The 25,794-nt window shown below is 42.2% G+C and overlaps 1 protein-coding gene across 2 annotated transcripts; it reads right to left on the bottom strand.

Moving 5' to 3' along the window:
* Positions 1 to 682: 682 nt before the first annotated feature.
* On the bottom strand, positions 683 to 22,697 carry Bnip2 (BCL2 interacting protein 2). Of its 2 annotated transcripts, XM_052713476.1 has the most exons (11): positions 22,589 to 22,697; positions 17,993 to 18,099; positions 17,355 to 17,422; positions 16,081 to 16,257; positions 14,088 to 14,264; positions 11,772 to 11,874; positions 10,806 to 10,937; positions 9,279 to 9,365; positions 9,087 to 9,185; positions 8,385 to 8,420; positions 683 to 5,625 (listed from the first exon to the last, which is right to left on the bottom strand). In XM_052713476.1, exons 2-11 carry the CDS (start codon positions 18,040 to 18,042, stop codon positions 5,574 to 5,576), a joined length of 981 nt encoding a protein of 326 aa, XP_052569436.1. In that variant the 5' UTR covers positions 18,043 to 18,099; positions 22,589 to 22,697; the 3' UTR covers positions 683 to 5,573. The 2 variants fall into 2 exon arrangements, with proteins under 2 accessions (XP_052569436.1, XP_052569445.1); XM_052713485.1 differs by lacking the exon at positions 8,385 to 8,420.
* Positions 22,698 to 25,794: the final 3,097 nt, after the last annotated feature.

Genomic DNA, 25,794 nt, shown 5'->3' with positions numbered 1-25,794 from the left:
CAGCCGGTTTGTGGGGCTGCGGTTTAGCGCGGCGAGCTGTTTGTGATTCGTGAATCCTTTTCATTCGGAAGACCTGCTGTATAAACTTCGTGCCTTAAATAGTGAAGCAAACACGTGGCTATTCTCAATTTCAGAATCTCAGATTCCTTTTGGTATCAGCCGGGGTGCTTGGGTTTCTGCTTTGGAAACAGCAGTTTTGTGCACAGCAGATGACCACTGAGCACCTGAATTGTCACGTTAGGGTCAATGCAAAAACCCGAGGTCTGGGAATGAAACAGGCACTCCTTTGTGCCATGCTGTGTTTTCCTTTTAGCCTTTTTGTTTGGTTGGTTTTTTGAGACAGGGTTTCTCTGTGTAACAGCTCTGGCTATCCAGGAACTCACTTTGTAGACCAGGCTTGCTTCAAACTCACAGAGATCGGCCTGCCTCTACCTCCCAAGTGCTTTTAGCCTTTTAAAATCATACCCCTGCATCCCAGAATAAAATAATTCTAAACTATGAAATACAAGTCTGATTAAAGTTCAAATAACGTTAAGATTTTAAACAGGCTGAACTTGTAATGGGTCAAAAGAATCAGAAGCGCCCACACTGCAGGGTTGTAAAGGCCTGCTATTTGAAAAGCTTACCAGACAATTCAGTGTAAAAAGTTAACGCAATTAAAGATGAAAACAAGGCACCGATGTATATTCCAACTAGTTTATTAAAATGCATTAATGTTGTAGTAATACGTGCAACAAATTAGGTCACACCACTGTATTCATAACAAGTCAAAAGAAGAGAAAACAGCACATTTTGCTGATCAGGGGCTGCTCATTGACTAGAACTACAACTTGTATCCTGCAGACAATCAAACTGAATTCTCACTGAAATGACAGTACTAGACTAGTTAAATACAATCTAAGAACAGCAAAAAAGGTCACAGCGAGTTAATTTTGCCTAAATGACAGCATGTGAGCTTGTAATAAAAATACTTTTGAAGTATGAATCAAAGTGCAATAGTGTCTGATGAACTCTGAATTGTGTGTGTGTGTGTGTGTGTGTGTGTGTGTGTGTGTGTGTGAGAACAGCACCCCAAGGCTGTGAAAGCCAGCAGCCCTGAACATCAACATTTACTAGTTAGGTTTCTGTAAGTAAACAATGAAACAATTCTTAGGAGGACATTAATCTTTTGCAAGTCTGTATACAAAGGTCCAATGGAGTAGCTGACAGTTATCAAGTTCTAGTCAAACTGGATATACAAATACATAAAAATTTCAAATCCCAAAGTTTTAAACTACTGTAGGAGACAGCTATCTGAAGCAAATACCTTAGTATCAGTTTTTACTAATCTGAATGCACTAATGTTGTTGCACCCCACCCCATCCTACCCCCAGGGCAGGTCTCACTGTGTACACCCACCAGGTTGTCCTGGAACTTGCTAAGTAATCTGGGCTGGCCCCAAACTCCCAATCCTCCCCGCTTAGCCTCCAGAGGACTGGCCTCACAGGCACATGCCATCAGGCTTGGCCTGAAAACTCGTGGTTTTTATCTAGTACTTGATTTCAAGGGCTGTATGTGAGTTTCTCATAGCATTTTAAATTTGGTTCCATAAGCATTACATATTATTTATAATTGCAATAAAATGTTCTATTCAAATTGTAGTCCCCCTTACTGTCCCACACTGTTTTGTTTCTGTTACTGCTCACGACTTTAAAGTTCCGTTATTTGGCTTCTGCTGACCTGATTCTGAATTCACTGAGAATCTCAGAAGAGGAGCTGAAAGTGAAGGGCTCCTCCGACAGGTCATTTTGTACTAGCTTAGAACACTGGGCAGACAATGCTCTGCTGCTGCTGCCCCAGTTCTTCATGGTCTTAGCAACTCCCACTACACAATTCCCATTCCTTAGAACAAGATAAACTCACTAGCACAAGTATTAGTCTGTAAGTATTCAGACTCCTTCTATTTCAGCCCTCTGAGATTTGATAGATCCATTTCTGAAATATCTAAATAAAACCGGGGGGGGGGGGGGGGCAGGGGGAGAGTGGAGGGAGACACAGAGGACAAAACCCAAGCAGACAGGGTGGCCACCTCTGCAGTTAACTGTCTCTGCAAATCTCATCTAACACTGTTAACAATTTTCTACCCCCGCCCCCCTTTTTGGTCTTTTTGAGACAGGGTTTTTCTGTGTAGCCCTGGATGTCCTGGAACTTGCTCCGAGGACCAGGCTGGTCTTGAACTAAGAGATCTGCCTGCCTCTGCCTCTGCCTCCCAGACTGCTGGCATTTAAGGCCTGCACCACCACCACTTGGCAACAATTTTCTACTTATAACACAGGAAAAGGAAGGCCAAAGCCACTGCCACCTCTCATACAGATCTACCAATTCTATCAAGAAACTGGCCTGCTCTACTAAAGTATCCTAGTGCTAATTCTCAACTGAATAGTTCACTGCAAAGAATGAACACTTCTACATGAGATTGCCTCTTCAAATTCCCTGAGCACTCACATAAATGGCTGCAGTGAGGTGACATAAGTCCTCTGGAAGAATACTGTCAAGGAGCTGGTGACACTAAATTGTGACACTTGGCACAGAAGCCAACATTAATGTTTACCAACTGTGAAAGGCAGTAAGCGTCTCAGCTTGGACACTGTAGCTACTATGCCACCGTCAGACCCACTTCTACCTGAACAAAGAACAAGATTGCCATCACAAGTGCCATCAGCAGTTTCCTTTTCAAGCCACACCTTATGTGACCGCTACTTTTCCTTGTGGGTACAGGAAATGGAACCACCCGCTGCCATACAGAGTACTTCCTTAAGAGGGACACTTTTGGTGGCATGTAGCTAATAACCAAGTCTTTATTTATAATGGCCTTTTTTCTCATTTTATCTTCTAACTCTGCTCAGCACACCTCTTGCCTCCTCCAGTTAAAGGCTTCAATATGCAGGGACATCACAGCTTCCCTTGGTGCTTTTTCAGGCACACAATCAACCTGAACACAGAATTACATTATCTTCTAAGAAAAACTTTGGATAAAAAAGGAGCAATCAGAGCCAAAGTGTAACAAAGATGGCAATAAAAACATAAATTAAACCTGTTAAGTTTATCCATGACTCCAGCACAAAGTCAAAGAATTACTCTATGCACTTGCACCTCAATCAGTAATGGAGGAAGATGTTCTATTATTACCAATTAAAAAGCAATTGATTATGGCTCTTCCTCTAGCAGACTAGTTAGCAATCCAGTCTCATAGGCATTTACATTTAGAGTGGGTGCATCCCTGCACCACATGCCATTCAAGTGCAGGTTAAAGCAGTTTTCCCCATAATTCAAGCGTTAGCGCTGTTCCCTTTTATTCCTTGAGTTGAGGGCTTGCTATGCAGCCTAGATGGGCCTCAAACTTAGAATCTCCTGTCTCAGACTCTAGTGCTGGGATTCAAGGCATATGCCATGATACTCGGCTGTCCCTTCTGAATTTTATTCATTTTAAAAAGATTGAGTTGTGTGTGTGTGTGTGTGTGTGTGTGTGACCATGGTATGCAGGTGCCCAGAGGCCAGAGAGTGCATCGAATCCCCGGCAGCTGGAGTTACGGGTGGGCATGAACTGCCTGCTCTGGGTGTTAGGAACTAAGCCTGGAAGTGTTCTTACAATCACTGGGCCAGCTCTCCAGTCCCTCTTGAACTTAAGTGTTCTAACTGAATATGGGCTACTTCTTCTTAAAAATTAAAAAAAAAAAATCACTTCTGAAAAAAGCTGTAGCCACTGTCTGTATTTTGAAACTGAAGATCCAAGCACTTACTGTGGAAAAGCAGACAAAGCTCAGTCTACTCTGAGGTGAACAGATGAGACATTCTACAAGCTCCGCGTGATTCTTGGGCTAAGTTCAGAAGGATGTCTACAGAGCTCTATGGCCCAGGCTGGCCTTAAACTCTGAGTCCTGTCGACCTCTGCTTCCTAAGGGCTGGGATTAACGAGGGATGCCACCACGCCTGACTCTATACAGTACTCTTAAAGTTTCCCTCACCGACACAGATAAAATGGTTTGGGCTCAATTTACTACACTGACACTAATACAGGATCTGCGTGGAGAGCTGGATCCAAGCTGGGAGGTTGTGAGGATGTTCTACCCAGAGTCCTCCAGCTTGACTGTAACTGGTTTTAACTTAGCAGGTCAAATTTATGCCTGCAAAGGACAAAGAAATAAAGAAAAGTTCCCTTCTGCAATAGAAGCGTAACACTAAAAACTGACACTAATGAAGGTCACGTGTTCAGTACGGGAGGGAATAATCTTCTAAGTTTAGATCATACCTGATTCAATTTTGCTTTGCTAGGTCACTCTTGTAAACAGCTTACAGGAAGGGCTGCGTGGTATGAAGCTGATACATAAAGTAAGAATGTATATGCCAGGCAAGTTCATGACACAAGACTAGAAATTGTTTAGAATGATTTTGTAGGTAATTAAACCCTGTTTGGAGGCACAAATAAATTTTATTTCGATGTTCAGTCAAAGTACTTAACCACATGACATACGTACAATAAATGTCATCCTGAGCGCAGACCAGTAGTGCTCTAACACTGACAGCATCGACCCATGTATAGCAAACACTGTCATGCCACCCAACAGCTACGAGCATACCTATGTGCTTAGGTCAAATAGCACTGTGTCAGGTAACTGATGAGGAAGTACTCTGGTAAAGTGCCTGTGAGAGCATTTCAATACCAGCCCATCTGCTCTCCAGATGCAGCTGACCATGAACACTCACCACAGCTCTGCAACACCTCACAGCTTCACACACACGGACACAACTCACTTCACATTAGTGAACACATTTTAAGAGTTTCCTCCCTTCCTTTCTCTCTCTTTTTTTAACAGTTCCGACTTTGGGTAAAATAAAATGTCCCTTATATACATATATACAAACCCTAACTACTAGCTTCTCAAAATTTCTGGTTCTGGTTCTAACACGTCTTTAGAGAGGAAAGCAAGCTGTTCACTTGCCTGCACTTCCACCACATTAAGAAGCAGTGTGCTTTCTTTCCAGTGAGAAGCTCAGGCTGCTACTACTGACTAGATCATGGGCACAACCCTGGGTACTCCACGTCAGCTTAACTGTCCTTGCTTGAGGACAACTCAGCCTCAGTTACCCAAGAAATGTGTCCAACCATTTACAAAAACAAGTCTTACATGCACTTTACATTTAAAAGTGTGTATATTCTTCCATGAGATAGGTACACACTAAAAAATATTGCCCCCAACATAAAAAATATATATTATTTCTTTCCTTTGTCATTTATGTATATAAATATTTTACTGAAGATGCATCAAATAAACAAATGCAAAAATTGCTTTATATAAAGTGTAGTTCTCTGCTATTTAGCAATATAAAATGATTACAATATAATTAGTCATTAAAGAGCTAAATTCAAGGATTGCCAACCATTACAGCAGTGAACAGTCCCTTGTACAAGAGTCCATTTGGAAAGGAGTCAAGTAAATTTTGTAACAGATTATGTAAAAACTCGAGCCATGAATGCACACTGAGCACAAGAGCCCCGCCAGGGTTTTTTTGTCTCATCCGGACAGGACGCTGACCTACTGCTCACTGGTTGGAGGTTCCTGTTTGCCATTAAGCTCTTGATCAATTCTGTTCAATGAGAAACACAGATAATTAGAAATAACCAAGACACTCGCAACTGGACGGCTTCTTTCTGAAAAATGATGACTTTTAGCAGATTATTCTGTTAAATAAACAAAGCTTGGCAAACAAAGCAGATACAGTAGAAAGAAAACAAACACATATTATTTCCCCAAAGAAACAGAATTTTTCTAAGCAATAGTACACTGGCAAGGATACAAATGTCACTGTTTATGGCTATAGATACTTTATGTTCATAGCCATAAACATCCTGAGAGCCCATGACTTGTAATTCTACTACAGCAGGAAGTTTAGTGGGTAACTGTCGAGAGGAATAAACTCTCTCAAAATTGACTGTTAACTGAAATTTAAATATATCACTAAAGTCACCAACTGACCAATTAACATTTTAAAATCTAGAAACCAAACTGTGTTTTACAGAATGGTAACTATTTTCTGGAATTCACTGGTACACTGTGTACAAATGTCTTCCATTTATTTTGACAGTAACCTACAGGAACACAACATTCAGAGTTATCTACATGAGTCACAAAATCTCACTGGATTAATGTTGGTCAGAGGTCCTACCAAAATCAAGGCACATGGAGATGAAAAGATAACATGACAACAGTCCTAGTTCTCTGTTAATATTCTCAACAGCTGTTTTGGGATGTTTAAGTCATACTGGGACAAAGCAGGAAGGTACTTCTCACACCTGTTTCCATCCTATGATCATTGAATATCTGTCAAGCAAAAGTAAAAAGCCCTGGTCTGTTGTAAAACTACAGTATGTTGGCATCAAAGATTAGATACCTACTCCTGTTAAGGCCTGCAATATATGGCTGATATTTTCAATATGAACTATTGTTAAGAAGTAATTGTAGGCATTGCTGAAACATGATACCTGCCTGGCCACAGACACCAAGCTGCAGAAACAGGTGAAACATTTCAAAGGACTACACTTCAACCCTTAGTCCCTACCAAACACTGGGAACATCCCCATCTCCAGGATTCCACCGCTAAAAGATGCTTGCCATACCCACAACTCCAAGTTTTGTTTTAAACATATTCCTATATTTAAAGCTAATTGATTGAAAAAAAGTGTGTCTCAAACTGACCTTTCAATGCTAACGAAAGTTTTATGAGAATTAGAATGTGTATGTGTAATGACCTACTGAGGACCGAGCACAAGGGGGGGCGGGGGGGGGGGGGTGCAACTAAGATTTTATATATGTGTGTATCTATTAGCAGAGTGAACAGAGACTAAGGAAGGATGAGGAAGTGGGAGGAACTCCAAGGGAGGAATACTCAAGATGAAGTAACCGCAACAGATTTCAAACAAGGAAAATTAAAGGTCTGAGTTTCACTTTTTATGTGATGCCAGAATTATTTTTGACAGTTGATCAAATAATAAAACCTTTTTAAAAAGGGAAGTACCAGCGCACTTCCTCAATAGAAGCAATTCTTTTTTTTGACATGGGGTTTCTGTCTCTGTCATCCTGGCTGTCCTGGAACTGGCTCTGTAGACCAGGCTGGCTTGGATTCACAGAGATCTACCTGGCTCTGCTTTCTGAGTGCTGGAATTAAAGGCATTTGCCAGCCTCCAACTCCCAGCAAATCATTTTAAAGTCTAGAAGGTAGGTGGCTTCAAACTACTCTACAATTATCGATGCTATTTTGAGTTTCAGCCACTCCTCTGGCATATACATAGCACTGCCTAGAGAGGAAAGCAGAGCCCATTACCCAAGCCACTGCTTAGATCACTTAGTGAGTCTTGGTTAAACTGTAGAGTGGCATACAGAAATGTCAAGTTATGACTCTTACATGGTAAGCTGAATTCTCATCCAAAGAATCAAAGTGCTCAAAATGAAGACTATACCAGCCAAGGTTCTAACTGGTTCCACAGACGGGTAAAGTAATACACGTAAATCTCTCATCTTAATTCCTAAGATCATAGTAAATGATATTTTACTAACGTTGTTGTTAAGTTAAAATTGGTTAACAATGGGTGTGGCGGTAGAGCCCTAACCTCCCATTCAGAGGCTGAGGTAGGAGACAGAGAGAGGTCAGCTAGAGTAAGACCATCACCAAACCAAACCAAACCAAAAGCCTAAAACGACTACATTAGACCCAAGGCGTCCACTTTTCTAAACTACTATGTAAAATGGTAAACTATTTTATACCCCACCTTTCACCTTTATGCTAAAACACTAACAGATGAGAGGTTGTTACACTCAAAGCAAAAGTGTTCAAAATTCAAGTAGAAATCAGAGTGTTTAACTGTTAAACGGTACATGGGATTTTAGGGATTTCATCACATGTAGAGTTTGACTGGTTAGCAGGCTATTTCATTTAAGCATATAAAGAAAATCAATGTTGGTTAGCCAAAGAGTATACACATTGTAAATATAACCATTGGCCCCGAGGGAATAAGCTGTTGCTGAAAATGTGTAACTATTTCAAAAGCAAAGTGAGAACCAGTCTTCAAAGGCCTAGGATTTGAAATAGGGCTCCCAGCCATTTCCCTGGGTTCAGCATCGTATTCCGACCAGCACAAGGAGAAGAAGAGCTTTGGTTGCTAACAGGCATTAAGTATGCTCATGTTTGGCAGAAGGAGCTTGAAGTTCGTTCTGTACTGGGCTCTGGGCAACATTTATATTTACAAGTGCTATTCTCTCTGTTTGCGAGCTAACCAACCAGCAGCAGGGTTAGTCTGTGCGATGCAAATGGACTAGTCTAGATGCAACCCAGTCAAGGTGTGCATGTACCTTTTTTGTCTCTTTTTAAACTTTTCTTCTTCATACCTTGGTAGGGAAGAGTTATTTCAGTAAATGCACATTATGAGATTTAAAAAAAAAAAAAAAAGACTGAAAGTGTAAGTTTGCAGGCACAACTCCAAAGTGCTAATATTTACACATGACGTAGAAAATAAAAACTGACTCAGCAAACTCTGGTTTGGAGACACTTAGGCCTAAACCCTGAGACCAGCAGAGACAACACCTTCGTGCACCACAACACCGTGATGCCAAGTGTTTACGCCGACAGTCTTACCGATCCCTTCGAAGGCAGGTGGAAGTGAACTGTGAAACAGAAAGTCTAGTCTCCGGAAAATATCTAGACCAAGTTGATTTAAGCAACAATGCATTTCTTTAGCAATATGAGTCACTTCAGTAACATGATAAACTCATCCCATCTGGGAGAGTAATATGTCAAGTTGAGAAGTGACTCTTCAGGACTGGTCCTTCAGGAAACTGTCTCTCAGACTGTAAATAGCATTTAACACAGAAAGGACTCATGACCAGCCATGACTTCTGCTAAGATAAAAATGCTGATGTATGGCGAAGGGTGGGCAAAGTCTCTCCTCGACTGCCTTGTTACAACACCCCGCTCTGTTCTAGAATCCCGAGTGGAGGGAAAGCACTCGTCTTGCACAGAAACAGGGACAGAATGAGAGCAGGGGAGAGACGTACTGTTTGATGCACTCTGGTATGCCAACATACTCCATGGGGACGAGCTCCGCCAGTTCCGCCAAATTAAAGACGTATCTAATTTTCTGACTGAATTTTGAACTAGAGAAGAAAACAAACAATTATCCCAATATTTCTGACACATAAAACCGACATTTCAATGACTTTTTTTTTAAAGGGTCCTCAGAAAATTACCTGATAAACGGTCTTGTCACAGCCAGAAGTGTTCGGATAAACCAAGACGGGTGGACAATGATTAGAGACTTGAGGTTTTTCCGTAATCTGGAGATAAAAGAAAAAAAAGTTACAGAAATTTCTATAAATTATAACACAAAAAGTTAGACATAAGCAAGTATGTGCAAGTTTGTACAAAATAACTAAAAAGAAGTCACCCAAATTTTTCATTTAGGTACAATACTTCTAATGACAAGAAAATGCATTTGTGAATTCTAAACATCGCTCTTGCTGTGAAACAAACTATTTCATCTGGGCAGATTCATGTCTTAGCTTGCCTGTTTTCAATGTCTCCTATCACATACAGTGGTATCCAGAGCTGTCCAGCAGGAAAAGAGCTCAGAAAAGTAAAATCCTGAAAGTACACCATTTTTGTCCTGTGAGTCTGGGAGAAATTGGCCCTTGTTTCTACCACCATGAAAAGCACTGACTTGTAAAGACAGCACAGAGAAGACAAAGGAGAGAGCAAAGGAATCGGACCCAAGCCTGTTCTAGAGGTTTAAAAATCTTCACGAAAAAGTAAAACCTCTTTCTTAGGCATTTGTATATGATTTTAAAAAATCATAAAGGATAACTAACATGTTTGTATATGAAACCTATTAACAGGAAACCTATTAACAGGTCTGAGTAAACCATTTGAATCAGCTAAGGCAAAATCAAACCATTAGCAAGAGTAAAGTTGCCCACTGGTGTGGACAAATGAGTCAAGAGAACACACTTGTAATGTCTGTTCCGGAAACTATAGCTGGGCTAGTCTTTTTAAGAGACCTGTGAGCTGGGGAGATAGCCTCATAGGTAAAGTGCCTGCTGTGTAAGCCTGGGGACCTGGGTCTCATTCCCCAGAACCCAGATACAAAAAGAAGAGCATGGGGTGGCAGACATGTAATCTCAGTGCTGGGACTCTCTAGGTACCTAGCTTAGCCTAGTCAGTGAGATCCAGGGCTGAATCAGAACTTTCTGAAAAATAAAGTGGGCTGGGCGGTGGTGGTGCACGCCTTTAATCCCAGCACTTGGGAGGCAGAGGCAGGCGGATCTCTGTGAGTTTGAGGCCAGCCTGGGCTACAGAGTGAGTTCCAGGAAAGGCGCAAAGCTACACAGAGAAACCCTGTTTCAAAAAGCCAAAAAAAAAAAAAAAAAAAAAAAAAAAGAAAAGAAAAATAAAGTGGACAGTGACTGTATAACCTTAGGTTGACCCCTGGCTTCCACACAGAACTTGTTCAAAGCAGTACAGGAACATTCTCCATCCTTTTCCAAGATGAGTGAGAATGAGTTCCAAATTACATAAGAAAGAATGGAGAGCAATCTTGTGTGTTTTGAAGAATTAAAGTCACTCTTACTTAATAAAGCACAGACTCAAGGTATTCTCCATTACACTGTACAATGCCATCTTTAGAAAATAAAAACATTAAGAAATGGATAAGTACAACTGAAGAAATTGACATGCTATCTTTAAATACTGTAAAAATCTCTCAGCCAAGTCTACATCACCGTCGGTCAATCTGCTGGTAGCATCTCCTCAGCCATCCCAGACTGGGCATTTTCCTTCGAGTGGTCGCACCGTTTAAGTAAATGATCATGTAGTTCTCTGCTACCAACAGCTCTAAAGTGCCAATAACATATCTATAAAAACAAATTAAGTACATGTCTTCAATGTCACCATTCAGGACTGACCTAGGCTCCTAAAATAACACAGTTTCCTTCCTTCCCCCATAACGAGAGCGAACACCTGTAGTAGCTGATGATATGACTGTTTAAAACAAAGTCCCACCAAACCCTGACGGACTAAACGGCACTGTGTGCAGTCAAGGGACAGGTGGCACCAGGGCACGACACACACTGCTTTTCTATGTATGCTTCAGAGCTTTACAGTACAAAATGAAAAACTACACTAAGCCGAGAAAAAGAGTGACCGTGGAAACTAAAGAAAACCTTGTCAGCTCATCTATCATGTAATTTAGTTATGTAATTTCGAGATGGTCAGTTACCTTTTCAAGCAGTGTGTTTCCAAATAATGGAGTTGGAACAGATAATCTATACTAATTTTAAGATGTATGTTTTTTCTATTAAGTTGGAAAATGCAGTTTCATAATGCCAAAGGATAAAGACTTGGGGACTCAGAAACTGGTTAACTTCTATATTTTGTTACTACTGTTGTCTGACTGGGGTATACACATGCCAGGCCAGAGCTGTCACTAAGCTGTCTCCCTAGTCCTTTTTGACATTTTATTTTGAGACAAGGTCTCATTAAGTTGCCCAAGTTGGCACTAACCTTGATCTGTATGCAGTTCAGTTGGGCCATCAACGTGTGATCCTTCTCCCTCATCCTCCCAAATAGCTGGGATTATTGTCCTGCACCATCAAGTTGCTTCTTTCTCATTTTTACAAGCCTTAGTTCACTAGCATAAACTAATTAGCTCAGAATTCTGTTCAAATATCTTGTTAAGACATACTTACTTGAAGAGATTGTCCATCAGATATCTATAGTTAGGCTGGCCACTTTCAGGCATAAAACAGACAGCAAATACAACAATGGCATTTAAACCATCCCCATAATAGCCTGAGAAGAAAAAAAAGGAGGGTAAAATCTTTGGCACAATTTTACTCTGAAGGATTATCATTTTTAATTGTGTGTGTGTGTGTGTGTGTGTGTGTGTGTGTGTGTGTGTCTGTGCACAGAGCTTCCAGATGAATGAAGACCATAGAGATGTCCAAGGGATGCATCTGGCAAAGAAAATTAAGTGGGAACAATTTCCTATGAGAAAGAAAAGCCCATCTGGCCAGTGCTGGGACTTGCGGTATACGACATGTTTTATCCAGAGCGCACTGCATTCTGGTAATGGAGACACAGACACTATTTGCACAGCACCAGGGAGAACTCCTATATGGTACAGTCGGACCAGCAGAGTGACAACTGCAGGTCTCTAGCCTTCTGACTCACTTGCAAATCTTCTAGGGGAACAAACTATTTTGTGTATCCCATAAACAAGCCAGGTGGGTGCCCCACTCAACATGTGGAATGAACAGTGCACACCTAGCTAGAAGTAAATGAAAGGCTGCAGTCAAAGCTCAAGAGGCAGCTTGTGCCAACACTGCAGCACGCTAGTCACATACAAACTGTAAACACTTACACCTAGTGCTGCAGCAGACGCACAGATGCACTTTACATGGACAACCAAATATTCAGTGATAGCGAATAAACCAGACACACATAGATGAAGCTCAAAAACATGCTGAATGACAAGTAGTGCAAGAACCACGTGAGACTAGTCCCATGCTTCGGAGGCAAGGCTGACTACGGGCACACTATGAGTAGTGGCTTTTAGAGAGGATGGGCTTACTGGAAAGGGGTGTAGAGCTTCCTGGAGAAAGTGAAATGTTCTATATGAGCATGGATCATACCTATGTGTGCATGTACATACATGTTTATATATACTGAGAGACATACAAGCTTTTGTTGAAACTTACCTATGTATTAAGATAAAGTGTAAATGCTTACAAAGGGTTTAAGAATCTAAGTCCTTTTGAGAAGTGAACATATAGGGTGAAACTACTACACTTCTTAAACTTACAGTAAACATATAAAAATCATTTTAAAAAGTTATTTGTATGGTACCTGCAGAGGCCATAAGAAGATATTGGGTCCCATGAGACTGGAGTTGCCGATGGCTGTGAGCTACCATGTGGGTGCTAGAAATTGAACTTGGGTTCACTGAAAGAGCAGCCAGCATTCTTACTGCTGACCCATCGCTCCAGCTCCTACATAAATAATTCTTAATTAATTGTTCTTCTATTGTTTTACTTCAAGCCTTTTATATTCCTGGGGCTGAAGAGATGGCTCAGCAGTTAAGAACATGGCTGCTCCTCCAGAGGATTCAGGCTTGATTCCCAGCACTCACATAGCAGCTCTAAAACATTTCTAACTCCAGTTCCAGGGAATCTGATGCCCTCTTCTGGCCTCTATGGAGACATGACACACACAAATGGTGGTGTCCAGACATATATAGACAAAATATCTGCTGTGGGATGTCGTTTTGTATGCTATGAATATGTGTTGCTCTGACTGGTTGATAAATAAAATGCTGATTGGCCAGTAGCCAGGCAGGAAGTATAGGCAGGGCAAGCAGACAAGGAGAATCCTGGGAAGAGGAAGGGCTGCCTTAGGAGTCACCAGCCAGACATAGAGGAAGCAAGATGACAAGGCAGAACTGAAAAAAGGTAACAAGCCACATAGCTAAACATAGATAAGAATTATGGGTTAAATTAAGTGTATGAGCTAGTCAGTAATAAGCCTGAGCAAATGGTCAAGCATTTATAATTAATATAAGCTTTTGAGTGATTATTTTGTAAGTGAGTCATGGGACTGTGGGAGCCTGGCAGAACAGGAGAAACCTTCCTACTACAAATATCCATCCACATAAAAAAAGTTAAAACAAGGTCAGATGGTAGCGGTGCATGCCTTTAGTTTCAGCACTTAGGAGGCAGAGGCAGGTGGATTTTTGTGAGTTCAGGGCCAACCTTGCCTGCAAAATGAGTTCCAGGTCAGCCAAGGCTACACAGAGAAACCCTGTCTTGAAAAAAAACAAAAAACAAACAACCCCCCTAAACACAACAAAAAACAAACAAAAACCCTTTTATATTCTTAAAATGAGTTGAGAAATTTTCATTATTCTTTCAAAATAAGCTACTCTCTCTCAGCACATTTTCTGACAGCACTTAGATTTGGGACAGACACCGCATCTAAAGATTCACAGGATCCTCCCGAAGCCTTACCTCCATGGCTAATAACCTTCTTGTAGGGTTCGATTGCCTTCATATCCACCCTGTGGTCCTGTTCTCCAATTCTGAACATGCGCCAGCGGCGTCCATCTTCTTTTTCTTCTGTGGCTGTGTATTCAGTAACTGAGCCTTTCCTAATGACTTCAGTAGTTTTGGGTTTGGGAAGATCATCTGTTAAAATAAAAGGCTTTTGAATCACAAACTGTTATTTACACAATAAAAATCAAAACTGCATGTTAACCACTTTACTATCTAGATTATTCCAAGTGTTTCTGTTTTCTTATTGGTGTCCTGCTGTGCTCCCCAGGGTAGCCTCACACTCACAGGCTCAGGTGATTCTGCCTCAGTCTCCCAGTATCTGGGAGAATAGGTGCACACCACCACATCCGACTATTTACAAAGAATTTCAATACACTAGCTGAAATTATCACCTACGTAACAAGACGAGGCTTGTTCTTACTTAAGGCCAATTTATGTCTTTAAAATCAGTTTACCAGAACTTTCTATTGCCCAATTCAACAAAGCACCAAGTTATAGTGCATCATACACCAGGCTTAGCAAAGATACAGCCATTGAAATCTTGTTACACTGGCCTTGCATGCCTTTCCAGATTTCATTCAGGACAACAGTGTCCAGTAGAGTTACTAGTACAGCTTACTTCAAGTAACCTTCCAAGAGCCAATTGTGTTTTAGCACATACGTTAATTATAAACACTGTACTACAAGATAGAAAGTGGTTAACTACTCGGTGATCATTTTCCATTTGATCAATTTTATAAAGCCGACATACTTTTCTGAAGAATACATGCAAAAATTTACATAAATTAACACTAGCCAAAGCACCAATGATTACGTACAATTTATGTGTGCAGATTGCAGTTTAGTTGATTTAAATGAAGTTATGATTTTCGAAACTTTAGTATGATAGTCCTTACCAAAAGATGGGGGAGGGGAAACCTACTGCATGTTAGTTGTTTCCAAGACAAAGCTGTTAACGGAAAATATCCTTCCAGGCAATGACTACAGCAGCATTAAGGAGAGAAGAGACAAAACACACAGGCAGAAAACTATTTCAGTGTCTGTATAAAAGACTGCTTCTTACTGGGCTGCTTATCGAACCAGTAAAACAGGGAAGAAAACAAAAAGAAGAACAAAAGCTACAGAGTATCCCTCTTTATTACCCAAAAGTGTCTACTGCTTTTAAGTACCGTTTTGATGCAAAATTCACTTTAAAGATGAAACAAAAAGGTTAACATTTGTCTAAATAGTACAATCAACCACTGCCTAATTCTAGAAAGCACACAAAGCAAAACACACCAATGCCTCCGAACACAAAGTAATTACAATAGCACTGTCAGATTGGGGCCAGCACTCCCGACTTCAAGGCAGCAGCAGCTGTACAGGTGCGGCAGTCCTCGGCACCTCTCCTGCCAATTCTTAGGTATTTATCAGTATTATTACTAGAGACAGGATCTATGTAGGCACTCGGGAGACCAGGCTAGCCTAGAACTCAGATCCTTCTGCTTCTGCTCTGGAGTGCTGGGATTAAAGGGATGTGCCACTGTGCCCAGCCCCTAGGTGTTCTTTAGTATATTCCTCATATGTCTCTTTAGAGGACTTTTTTCCTCACTAGATTGACTGACAAGAGTATACTGAAATATTAAGCAATACCTGTGAAGCAACTATGGAAAAACAAATTACAATACTGGTCAAGTAAGGAAAAACAAAACAAACTAAACTAAATGAAAGCTACCTGCATTATCTATAGTCTTGAAAACTTCAAGTATTTTCAGAATCTTCTACTTTAGTAACAAACTTAGGAACTGCAGAAAAAATAACATATTTCAAACAAAATCCTTCAATGGATTTTAGCAGGTTTCATGTTTAAGATTTGGCCACATCCTACTTTTCCTAAAGAGAATCCCATGATAAGCACTATGTAATATAAACATCCATTCACAAAGCTCATATAAAAACTGTGAATTACCTTCCCACTCAAATTCATCACTGTTCTCTGATGGGGTGTCTAAGCCTTCCAGATCAACTTCCCCGCCTTCGTCCAAATCATCCGACCACACAGAGCCTTCACTAGGATCCAAGGTCAGGCTGATGTCTGGGGCCATTAGTTTCTTACGTACTTTATTTCCATTAACTTCTAATGAGCCTGAAATTGGAAAACAAGGAAGAAGACTGGACTGCTCAGATGCCCCAGATGAAAGGGAAACATTTCAGTCACTTCATTCTTGAGAAAAACATTTAAAAGAAAATTCCAAAGCATTAATTCATAAAACTTGGTTGTGATCACTGCTTTTTAAAAAAGATAAGATTTTTATTCTACTTATTTTATGTGTATGGGTGTTTTGCCTGCATGTATGTCTATATACCACATGTGTGTAGTGCCTGAGGAGGCCAGAAGAGTTCATCAGGTCCCCTGAAACTGGAGTTATGGATGGTTGTGAGCTGCAATGCAGATGCTGGGAATTGAACCCAGGCTCTATGAAGGGGCAGCAAGTGTTCTTAACTGCTAGGCCATCTCCTCAGACCCAATTTATTTTTATTTTTAAATATGTGCGTATGTGTGTGTCTATGTATGAGTATGTGCACACAAGTGCAGTGCCTGCAGAGTCCAAGAGATGACACTAGACCTAGAGAACTAGTTACAAGCACTGTGAGATACCTGAGGTGGACTCTGAAAACAGCACTCTCCTCCTCTATGAGACACCTGAGGTGGACTCACGCTGAGAACAGCACTCTCCTCCTCTGTGAGATACCTGAGGTGGACTCACTCTGAGACTAGCACTCTTTCCTCTTCTGTGAGATACCTGAGGTGGACTCACTCTGAGACTAGCACTCTTTCCTCTTCTGTGAGGTACCTGAGGTGGACTCTGAGAACAGCACTCTCCTTCTCTGTGAGATACTTAAGGTGGACTCACTCTGAGAATAATGCTCACTCTTCTTAAAAGACTTATTTACTACTGCTTCTTTGTCACGAGATCAAGAATGTATCAATGTCCTTTTAAACAACAGAGGCAGACTTCACAGTCAGTTCTTATTAATATGGTCTCTTTCACTCCTTACAAAAATTTCCAAAACCAAAGGCATATTTTTTATGAAGTTAAATTTCTCAAGGATTTGCCAAAACTTTGGTCTCTGGTTCCCTCTATCAGAATAAAAGCTCGATGTGTTTTGTCTTGTTTTCCTCTCTACAAAGAGATGTGTTCAAAAGTAACACAAACTTCACAGAAAGTCAGTAGTTCTTACCAGGCTGGCTGTCTGGACCAGTTACATCCAGTATATCTGCTTCAATACTGTCATCTTCTGGTAAAGGTCTAAAGGACAAAAACATACTCTTTAACCCAGAAATTCAAAACAATTCTTTCGATGTTCAAAGGTCCATTAAAAATATCGCTCACAGTTATAAGGACTAAAGTCGTGTTTCTTAACCTCTACAAATCAGTTTGTATGCATGTGTATGAGGAGGTCAGAAGCTAGTCCCAAGATGTTCCTCAGGTGCTGGCCACTGTTTGAGACAGCATCTCTCACTAGCGTGGTCCTGACCAAATAGCCCAGGCTGGCCGGTCAGTGTGCCTTGGGAGTCTGGTCTCCATTTCCCCAGTGCTGGGGTTACGGGAGGACATCACTATGCCTGGCACTCCATTCACACTTGCACACAACTGATAACCCTTTCCTCTAAAAGCCTTTAGCGTAAAGCACAGCTTGCTAAAAATCTGAAGTTGAAGTGATTAAAACAAATATGAAAGAAACCAGTCACATATTTAGTTGGAAAATAACTTTCACTTGTAACCTTTTTAAGGAAGCCCAACATACATGAGCTGAACACTCAATAAAGTAATTCTGATGCTTTGTTCCAAATCCGTGTAAGAAACAGTGCTGCTCACATTGGAAAATCTTCATCCTGCCATTCTTCTTTCAGCTCCACACCTTCCATCCTCAGCCTGGATTCAATGTCAACTTCCAGCTCCTGGCAATCCAGGCAGCCGAGGTCCTGGGAGGGAAGGATGGACAACAGCTCGATTTCCACTCTACTCTTCATCTGCTGCAAAGGTGCAACAAAGCCACCCGAGTTCACATCTCCACTCCAGCAGTCACAGAGGCTTTAGCTCAGTGATCTGGTTATGACATCTACTCACCAGGTTGAAACTTGACCCTATCTCAGATAATTAAATGTCTTCTTTGTCACAGAATCCTAACTAAGCCTTGTGTTCTGGATGGGGTGATTCTAGAAAGCGCACTAGTAACTTACAGGCACCAGAGCACAGTGTTATGCAGTGTTTCCAGCTCCCCCTCTCCATTCCAGTCACTTAGAGTCTACCCAGGAGCTTGGCCAGCAAATGAACTGTACGAATCTCTGATGTGCTTCCCATTTGTGCCATGCCTCTCTCACAGAGCTCAGCACTCAAGTTCATGATGCTTTCTTATATGCAACTATACATTTTAACTTAAGCCCTGGAGTTCAATTTTAGTTTTGTAAGAAACTGTAAGAATTCTCACTTTATAAGGAGGAGCATTGACTCACCTTCTGTCTGACAGAATAAGACATTTGAAGTACAGTCTAAGAAGTCATGAAGAGGAGCTGGAGAGATGGCTCAGTGGTCAGTTTCCAGCACCCACATGATGGCTCACAACTACCTGAGAACCCAGTTTCAGGGGCATCACACTACTACCTCTTCTGACCTTTGATCGTAACACATGCACATGGCATTCAGACATGTAGGCAAAACACTCACACATAAAATAAGAAACAAATCTTAAAAAAGAAGTCATGACGATCAGTTGGTAAAAAGTACAACAGAAACAGCAAGAGGTATCACTGAGCTTCACCTCATTTACATTAGAGCAATCTACAGAGTAAGTTACGACAGAGAGCACTAAACCACATTTCTGTCTGTCTCTGCAACATGTTCTTGCCCTTTAGGCTGTCTTCAAACTATATAAATGGATTCCTGTTATGAGTTTCCCTTAAAAAGTGTGAGAACATGAATACACACACTATATATTACTGTTGGTAAAATTATTCCTTATTTGCTGGAAGAAATATTTCTCTTGTGAAATGCCTCTTAACTGCTTTATCACTTGAAAAATAACTCCTTCAAAAGCTCGTCACGGGCTCAGATGTGCAATCCCAGTGCTCTGGGGCCTACAACAGGAGGATTGTGCTGAGTTCGAGACTAGCCTGGGCTACACAGCAAGATCCTGTCTTAAAACAACAAAAGGAACTCTTTACACACAGGCCTGTAACCCCAGCTATCTCAGAGGCTGAGGCAGGAAGACTGTATGTTCAAGGCCAGCCTGAGCCTCTCAGTTAGACCGTCTCAAACTCAAACAGGAAGGCAGGGCTGGGCTGTAGCACCACAGGCCAGCACAAAAGCCCAAGTCCTTGTGCCCTCACAGCCCACTTCCTCAAGTCTATGCTACCGTTCTCAGTCACGTGATGTCCAGACCCCTCTGTATATCGCCGTGGGATTTTAGTTATGGGGACGGTTATCTAGGCTAGTTAAACAAAGAGAGGACAGAGAGAAACTGAGACTAACTCCACCATTTCATCAAGAACTTTGGGGGTGGCCCACTAGGTAGATAAAAACAAAAGTCAACAATCGAGCTCTGTTCTTGGAAGCACTTTATCACCAAGCAGCTGTACGGACAGGAAAACAGCAAGAAAGGAGTTGAAACCCGCACAACTGCTGGGGAGGGAATCCGGATGCCTCTGACTCACAGTTGGTTGGTTATTTCCCAGTTTTGCTTTTAGTGCTTTAAAATAGGGAAATAACGTACTTCCACAGGGGGAAAAAAAAACTGTCTTGGTGGCACATCTTTATGCCAGCTATCTGTGGCAGTCATAAGGAAGTCAACAGCCTTTGACCCCAGTCAGGTTAAAAATCAAAGATGATGGATTCCTCCATACACAAATTAAGAGGAGAGGTGTGAATCCAACCGAGATGGAGAGGGAGAAAGCCACAAGCAGTTTAGGAAGATGAGCAAAGTTAAGTATTAGGACCCTATTTTGACCCACCTAGGCTGTGACTGACAGTTCTCCAAGGTAACTTTACTAGCATGTAGTCTGGGCACTGCTGCTAGAAACAGGCGATGCTGAAACCAAACACAGGTGGCAGGAGGCCAGCATGGACGCAGAAGGCTCTGCTTCATTATGTTCATTCATTATGAACAACAGCCTATATGCCCATGAGGACCAGCGGAAAATCCCTGGAAGCATCCTCCATACTTGCTTGTCATTATTCTACAATCCTATCTTCTTTAAACAGGCACGCACGCACGCACTGGTACACACAGTTGGGGTGGGTGGGTTAGAGGCGTGTGCTCTGGCAGCAGAGTGGAGGGAGGAGGAGAGTTTTCGGGTTTTGAGACAGGGTCTCTCTTCTATGTCCTTTGATTACTCCATGCTCCCAGCTAGCTGGCCACGAGCTTCAAGGGGATTCTCCTGTCTCTTCCTCCCATCTTGCCACAGTACCGCTGGGATTGGAGCTGGCCTTTTATGTGGGTTCTAGAGGTCAAACTCGGGCTCAGGCTTCCCAGGCAAGTGCCTTTACTGGCCCATTCATCGCCCCTACGACCATCATGTAGGTTTTTCAAGAACGAAATGAAATGCTTCCACAAAAATGTTCTCTCTCTCTCTCTCTCTCTCTCTCTCTCTCTCAGCAAACCAGAATGGTGCTAACTGCTTTCAAAATTGTGAAAACATAGCAGAGGATACACACACCTCTCTAAGAACACGTTTACTAAATTGTCAGTATGCAGAAGGTATTGGAGATGTGTCGACACCTTTAAGTAGATTACACCCTCACACCTGATCTTCAACAGTCTGCTGGTGTTCTAAGCTGGTTGTAATGTAAAGTTAGGACTAGCTGTACTACTACTGTCTTGCTTTATAGGATGTAAGTCTAACCAAAGACCTGACTACTGTCAGCTCAGGCCGCTCTTGGGTCTGGAGAGACACATCTGTTTTCATCACGCCAGTCAGAACAAACAGAACCACTGCCCCAAAGAGTATTTCACCTCTACTAACCATTTTTTTTTACACCCATTAGTTAACCAATGACTCAACTGACCAGCAAATGTGTGAGATAGACTGTGATGTTATTATCTTAGACACCAGGCAAAAGACCACATCCCGATTCTCAGATCTATAGCAGAACTGTTCACAATATAGCATACTGTCTCCAGTTCACTACCAACTCCATGCACAGGTCTGAAAAACCAGATTTGGCCATACTTAGTGTGAAAGGTACTGTAAGATGGAACTATGCTGAGTTATGGTAATTAGTTCCTACTCTACGCACACATGTACCACACTTCCTAGTCTAACAACATAAAGCTACAGATAGAAAAGACTTGAAGACTAAGAATAGCATTAAGAAAAAACCCAAAAACACAAAAATGGAAAGAACCAAGCAAAAAATGTGCACGGTAGTGAAGCATTGGTAACTTCATGTATGGGTAACTTAACTAGATAACTTCAATTCTAACTTTGAGGAGACATCCATTCATAAATTACAGAGTTTCTTTCTACAAGTGAAGGCTAGAAGGCTGGCGCAGTGTTTAAGAATTCTGGCTGCTCTTCAGAGGACCCTATTTCAGTTCCCACCACCCACACCTGTCGGTTCACAACAGCCTATAACACCAGTTCCAGGGAGTTCCGATACCCCCTGCAGTCGCCCACACCACGCGACACAAGGACATTTACAAAAACAATCTTTGAGGGGGGGAAAAAAAAGAAATTCTACAATTGCAGGAGGATTCTTATAAGTCGTAAGACAAAGTGCGTTTCATTCAACGTGGGAATTCAAGAATAAGAGAAAAGATCCTAAAAGTGAGGCTAAAGAATACAATCGCAGAAGGATGGTACTAGAACTACCTTGATAAACACTGTGTCCTCAAAGAGTTCCCTGGACAAAGGACGTTTCAAAGCAATATAATATAGACCCAAATAAGTTTCTGCTTGAACGTCAACTGACCTAGGGATAAGGGTGCATATAGAAATCCAAAGCATCTGGGCCAGTATTTGAATGAAGAGGTTAAGTGTCTGAAAACAAGCAGGGACCGGACACTGACGTACACACCCCATCCTGGGATAGCACTCTCAGGACGGGGCAAGAGAGCCTGATGACTTATAGGATGCTGTTTGTGTATGCTGTCTGCGTCCATCCCCGGAGGCTATGGGGTGTGTTACACGCCCAAGTTTCTTTGTTCGGCTCCGGACTGACGCCGGATAGGAACACGGAACAAACGTGGCTAAGGGAAGCCAGGAACCGGGAGGTTCCGCCCCAGGCACTCGGCCACGGACGGAAAAGGAAGGGGGCGCGAGACTGGCACCAGCGCCCGGGGCGGGGCTGGGCCCGGCAGCGCGAGGACCCGGAACGCGAACACGCCAGGCCACGGCCCCCGCCCCCGCCTGGCCTTGACGGTCCTCCCGCAGCTTGCTGCGCCCCAGCCCGGCCCGCTCCCCCGGCCGCGCTCACCCGGGAGGAAGCCGCGGCCCCCTCGTCCTCTTTGCCCCTCCAGGCCGGCGACGTGGGGCTGACGGCCAGGTCGCAGAAAGCGGCGGCGGGCAGAGCCCGCTGCCCTTGGTCGGCGGTGGAGACGGGGCCCAGCGCTTCCCGGCCGGTGGCAGCTGCAGTCCCGGCGGCAGCAGCTGACCCGGATTCAGTGCGCACGCCCCGGCGGAAGTGACCACCTCCGGACCGGCGCCGGGCGCGGCTGCGGGAGGAAGCGGGGACGGAGCGTCATCATCAAATCCCCAGCGTCCCTCCTCTCTGCGCACGCGCGGTTGTCCGGGTTTGCTGTCTTCAGCCTGCCGAGTCGCTTCTAAGGCTCGCGCTCTTCCTGTTTCTGTAGAGACATCACCTTGCTGTCTGGAAGGGCCAGTACTTTCTTTCTGTTTGCCTTTGCTTAACATGACGTTAGCTATATTATAAAATGAATGCAAAGGGGGTGAAAAACAGCCGATGTCTTATGTGGGATAGCCAGGTCCTAGAAGAATCCTACTTTGATTGAGTTCTCCAATGTGAAGAACTTTTCTTTCTAGCAGTGCTTCTGGGAGTAATTACCCCCCCCCCCACCTCCTACCTCCACCCCTATCCCCACCCCCCACCCCCCAGGATCTTATATGTCCGGGGTTGGCCTTGAACTCCTCCCTGTGTGGTTGTAATAACCTTGAACTAATCCTCCTGCCCCAGCCTCCAGAGTGCTGGGATTACCAACATGATTGTTAGCACACCGTTTAAGTGGTAGCAGAGACTGAACCTAGCTAGGGCTTCCTGCCTGCTTGGTAAGCGCTCTTCTGAGATCTCATTTCCCTCACCTTTTGAACATGCTTTTCCCAATTATTTGCGGGTCATAGCTTGATGAAATAGATATATGAAGAAAAAAAAACAGTCGAAGTCTTACGTAAAAATAGTTTATTTACACAGTCAACAGCCCTAAAATTGGCTGTTGTAAAAATGCCTCAAAGGAGCTCAATTTCTGTACTTTTCTGTGTGGACCAGGAATGATTTTCGGAAGGGCTCCAGTCTATGAAGCGTACTTTTTAGAAGCTTCAAGGGACTATTATTTTGGAGGACGTAGCATCTCTCCTAGAAGTTGTACTTGCTCAACCTGTAAAAGGTCTAGCAGTTAACTGTTTGGGCAATTCTATTAGGTAGTCCTAAAGGAAATGGTAAAGTCAATTTTTTTTTTTTTTAAATTGACCCCGAACGCAGTACTTTGCAGTCACAGTCCAGATGTGTTCTCTGTTGGTAGAGTTAGGTGTTCTGTGACTTACCTACAAAATAGGAGGAGAAAGAATGCCTCCCTGACAGGGCTTTTTTGAGGTAAAATAGTACATATTTATGAGACGAGTGCTTGGAACATCGTAATCCCGGGTGTTAGGCATCATTATTTCCCCTAGCAATTTTCTAGTAATTTGCTGGAGGGAGAACAGATGCCAGATTGATAAAGTTTTAGTTAAACCACTTGGACCATGAAAAGCATTTCTTCTTCAGTTACAGGTTCATAGTTTCCATTTTAATTTCAGTTCTGCAGTGTGCAGAGTTCCCCACAGGGTGGCAGAAGATCGTTTGCATTCATGGAAGGAGTGAGGTTTTTGTGGTCTTTAGTTCTTCATTATCTTAAGTTAGTCATGAAATAAACTTGATCCATGTTTGGTTCTGAGTAAACTACGCCGATACATTTTCCTTTTATCTCCACTTCATGAACTATTTATTCTTATTTTAGAAACATTAGAGACAATGGATAAACCAAAAGGATAAGCATTATGGATAGTTACATTTATTTATATCCTTGAGATTGGATATACATATATTAATTGCATGTCTTTCTAAAAAAATCAAATAATGTAGTTAAGTTTATAATGTGTTTTATTTAAATCTTTCTAAATGTATTTTTTAGTTTTCTTAGAAAAATTATTTTATGGTGCTTGGAAATGAATCCAGGACCTCATGCAAGCACTCTGCCACTGAGCTACAATTCTAGCGCTCCTTTCCCTTTGGTTTTTGAATTCCTTTTCACATTTATCAGTAAATTTCATCACATTTATTCGTTCACTTATTTAACAGTTTTAAAAGTCAAGATCTGGTGTAGCCCAGGCTAGCCTCAAACTTGCTATGCAGCCGAGTCTGGCTTTGAACTTCTGATCTTCCTGCCTTCATTTCCCAAGTGCAGGGATTATAGGAGTGCACCTTGTGCTTAATTTTTGTCATTATATTACCAGTCCTTTATTCAACATTTAAGTAGCTCAATTTTTTCATAGTTAAAAACACTTCAAAAAATGTCCAAAAAGTGAGGAACAAAGGACTAAGTAACATATTTTAAAATAATACATTAGTTACAATTTTAGATCATACATTAAATATATTTTCTTTAACTTACATAGACTATCTTTAAACCAATGTATCCAAATGTTAACCTAAAATAGTATTGAATACTATTTCAGTCCTGTGTTAACAGACTTGGGAGGTAATATTTAATGTGTTTTTTAAAAGATTATTTTATGTGTATGAGAGTTTGCCTACATGTATGTTTGGGTACTGTGTGCCTGGTTCCTGCAGAGGCCAGAAAAAGGCATCAGATACCATGGGACAGAGTTATAGATGGTTGTGAGCTGCTGTGTGGGTGCTTGGAACCGAATCTAGGTCCTCTGCAAGAGCAGCCAGTGCTCTTAGCTGCTGAGCCATCTGTCCAGTCCTTCTCTGGTGCCTTCGATGTTAGAATGATAACAGTGTCTCAGTGTAGGTGGCAGAGCACTGTCTTGCCGGGAAACTGTCTGCTGTTAGACACGTGGTTTCCACAAGAAAGGATCATTGATAGCCTGGGAATTACTAATTACTTACTTTCTTTGCCCCTCATTTAAATGTTGTTATGTGTTGATAACTTTTCCATGTGCAAACCAAGACGTTTCTAAAAAGATTTATTCTATTCTATATGTATGTATGTGTACCATGTGTGTGCCTGGTGCCTGCCAGGGCCAGGCGCAGAGAGTGTCAGTTCTGGAACTGGACTTACAGGTGGCTGCACCACCATGTGGGTGCTGGGGCTTGAACCTGGGCCCTCTGCAAGAGCAGCAAGTTTTCTTAACTGCAGAGTTGTCTCTCCAGCCCCATGATCTTGGTGTATACATTTTCTGTCTGTTTCCCCTCTCTACATGGCCTCTTTCAGGGAAGCCTGAGGG

Source organism: Peromyscus californicus, unplaced genomic scaffold (assembly GCF_007827085.1).
Source record: "Peromyscus californicus insignis strain IS unplaced genomic scaffold, ASM782708v3 Scaffold_11__1_contigs__length_118956290, whole genome shotgun sequence".
NCBI classification, from domain to species: Eukaryota; Metazoa; Chordata; class Mammalia; order Rodentia; family Cricetidae; genus Peromyscus; species Peromyscus californicus.
The sequence above is the reverse complement of the archived record's forward strand: the minus strand, read 5'-3'. Positions and strand labels throughout refer to the sequence as shown.

Coding starts and splice junctions, on each gene's coding strand:
- Bnip2 (XM_052713476.1), bottom strand. CDS start 18,042: ATGGAAGGTGTGGAGCTGAAAGAAGAATGGCAGGATGAAGATTTTCCA. Junction 9,366..10,805: donor TACCAGCAGATTGACCGACG/GTGATGTAGACT, acceptor TTTTATCTCCAG/ATTACGGAAAAACCTCAAGT. Junction 9,186..9,278: donor GTGACAAGACCGTTTATCAG/GTAATTTTCTGA, acceptor TTTCTTCTCTAG/TTCAAAATTCAGTCAGAAAA.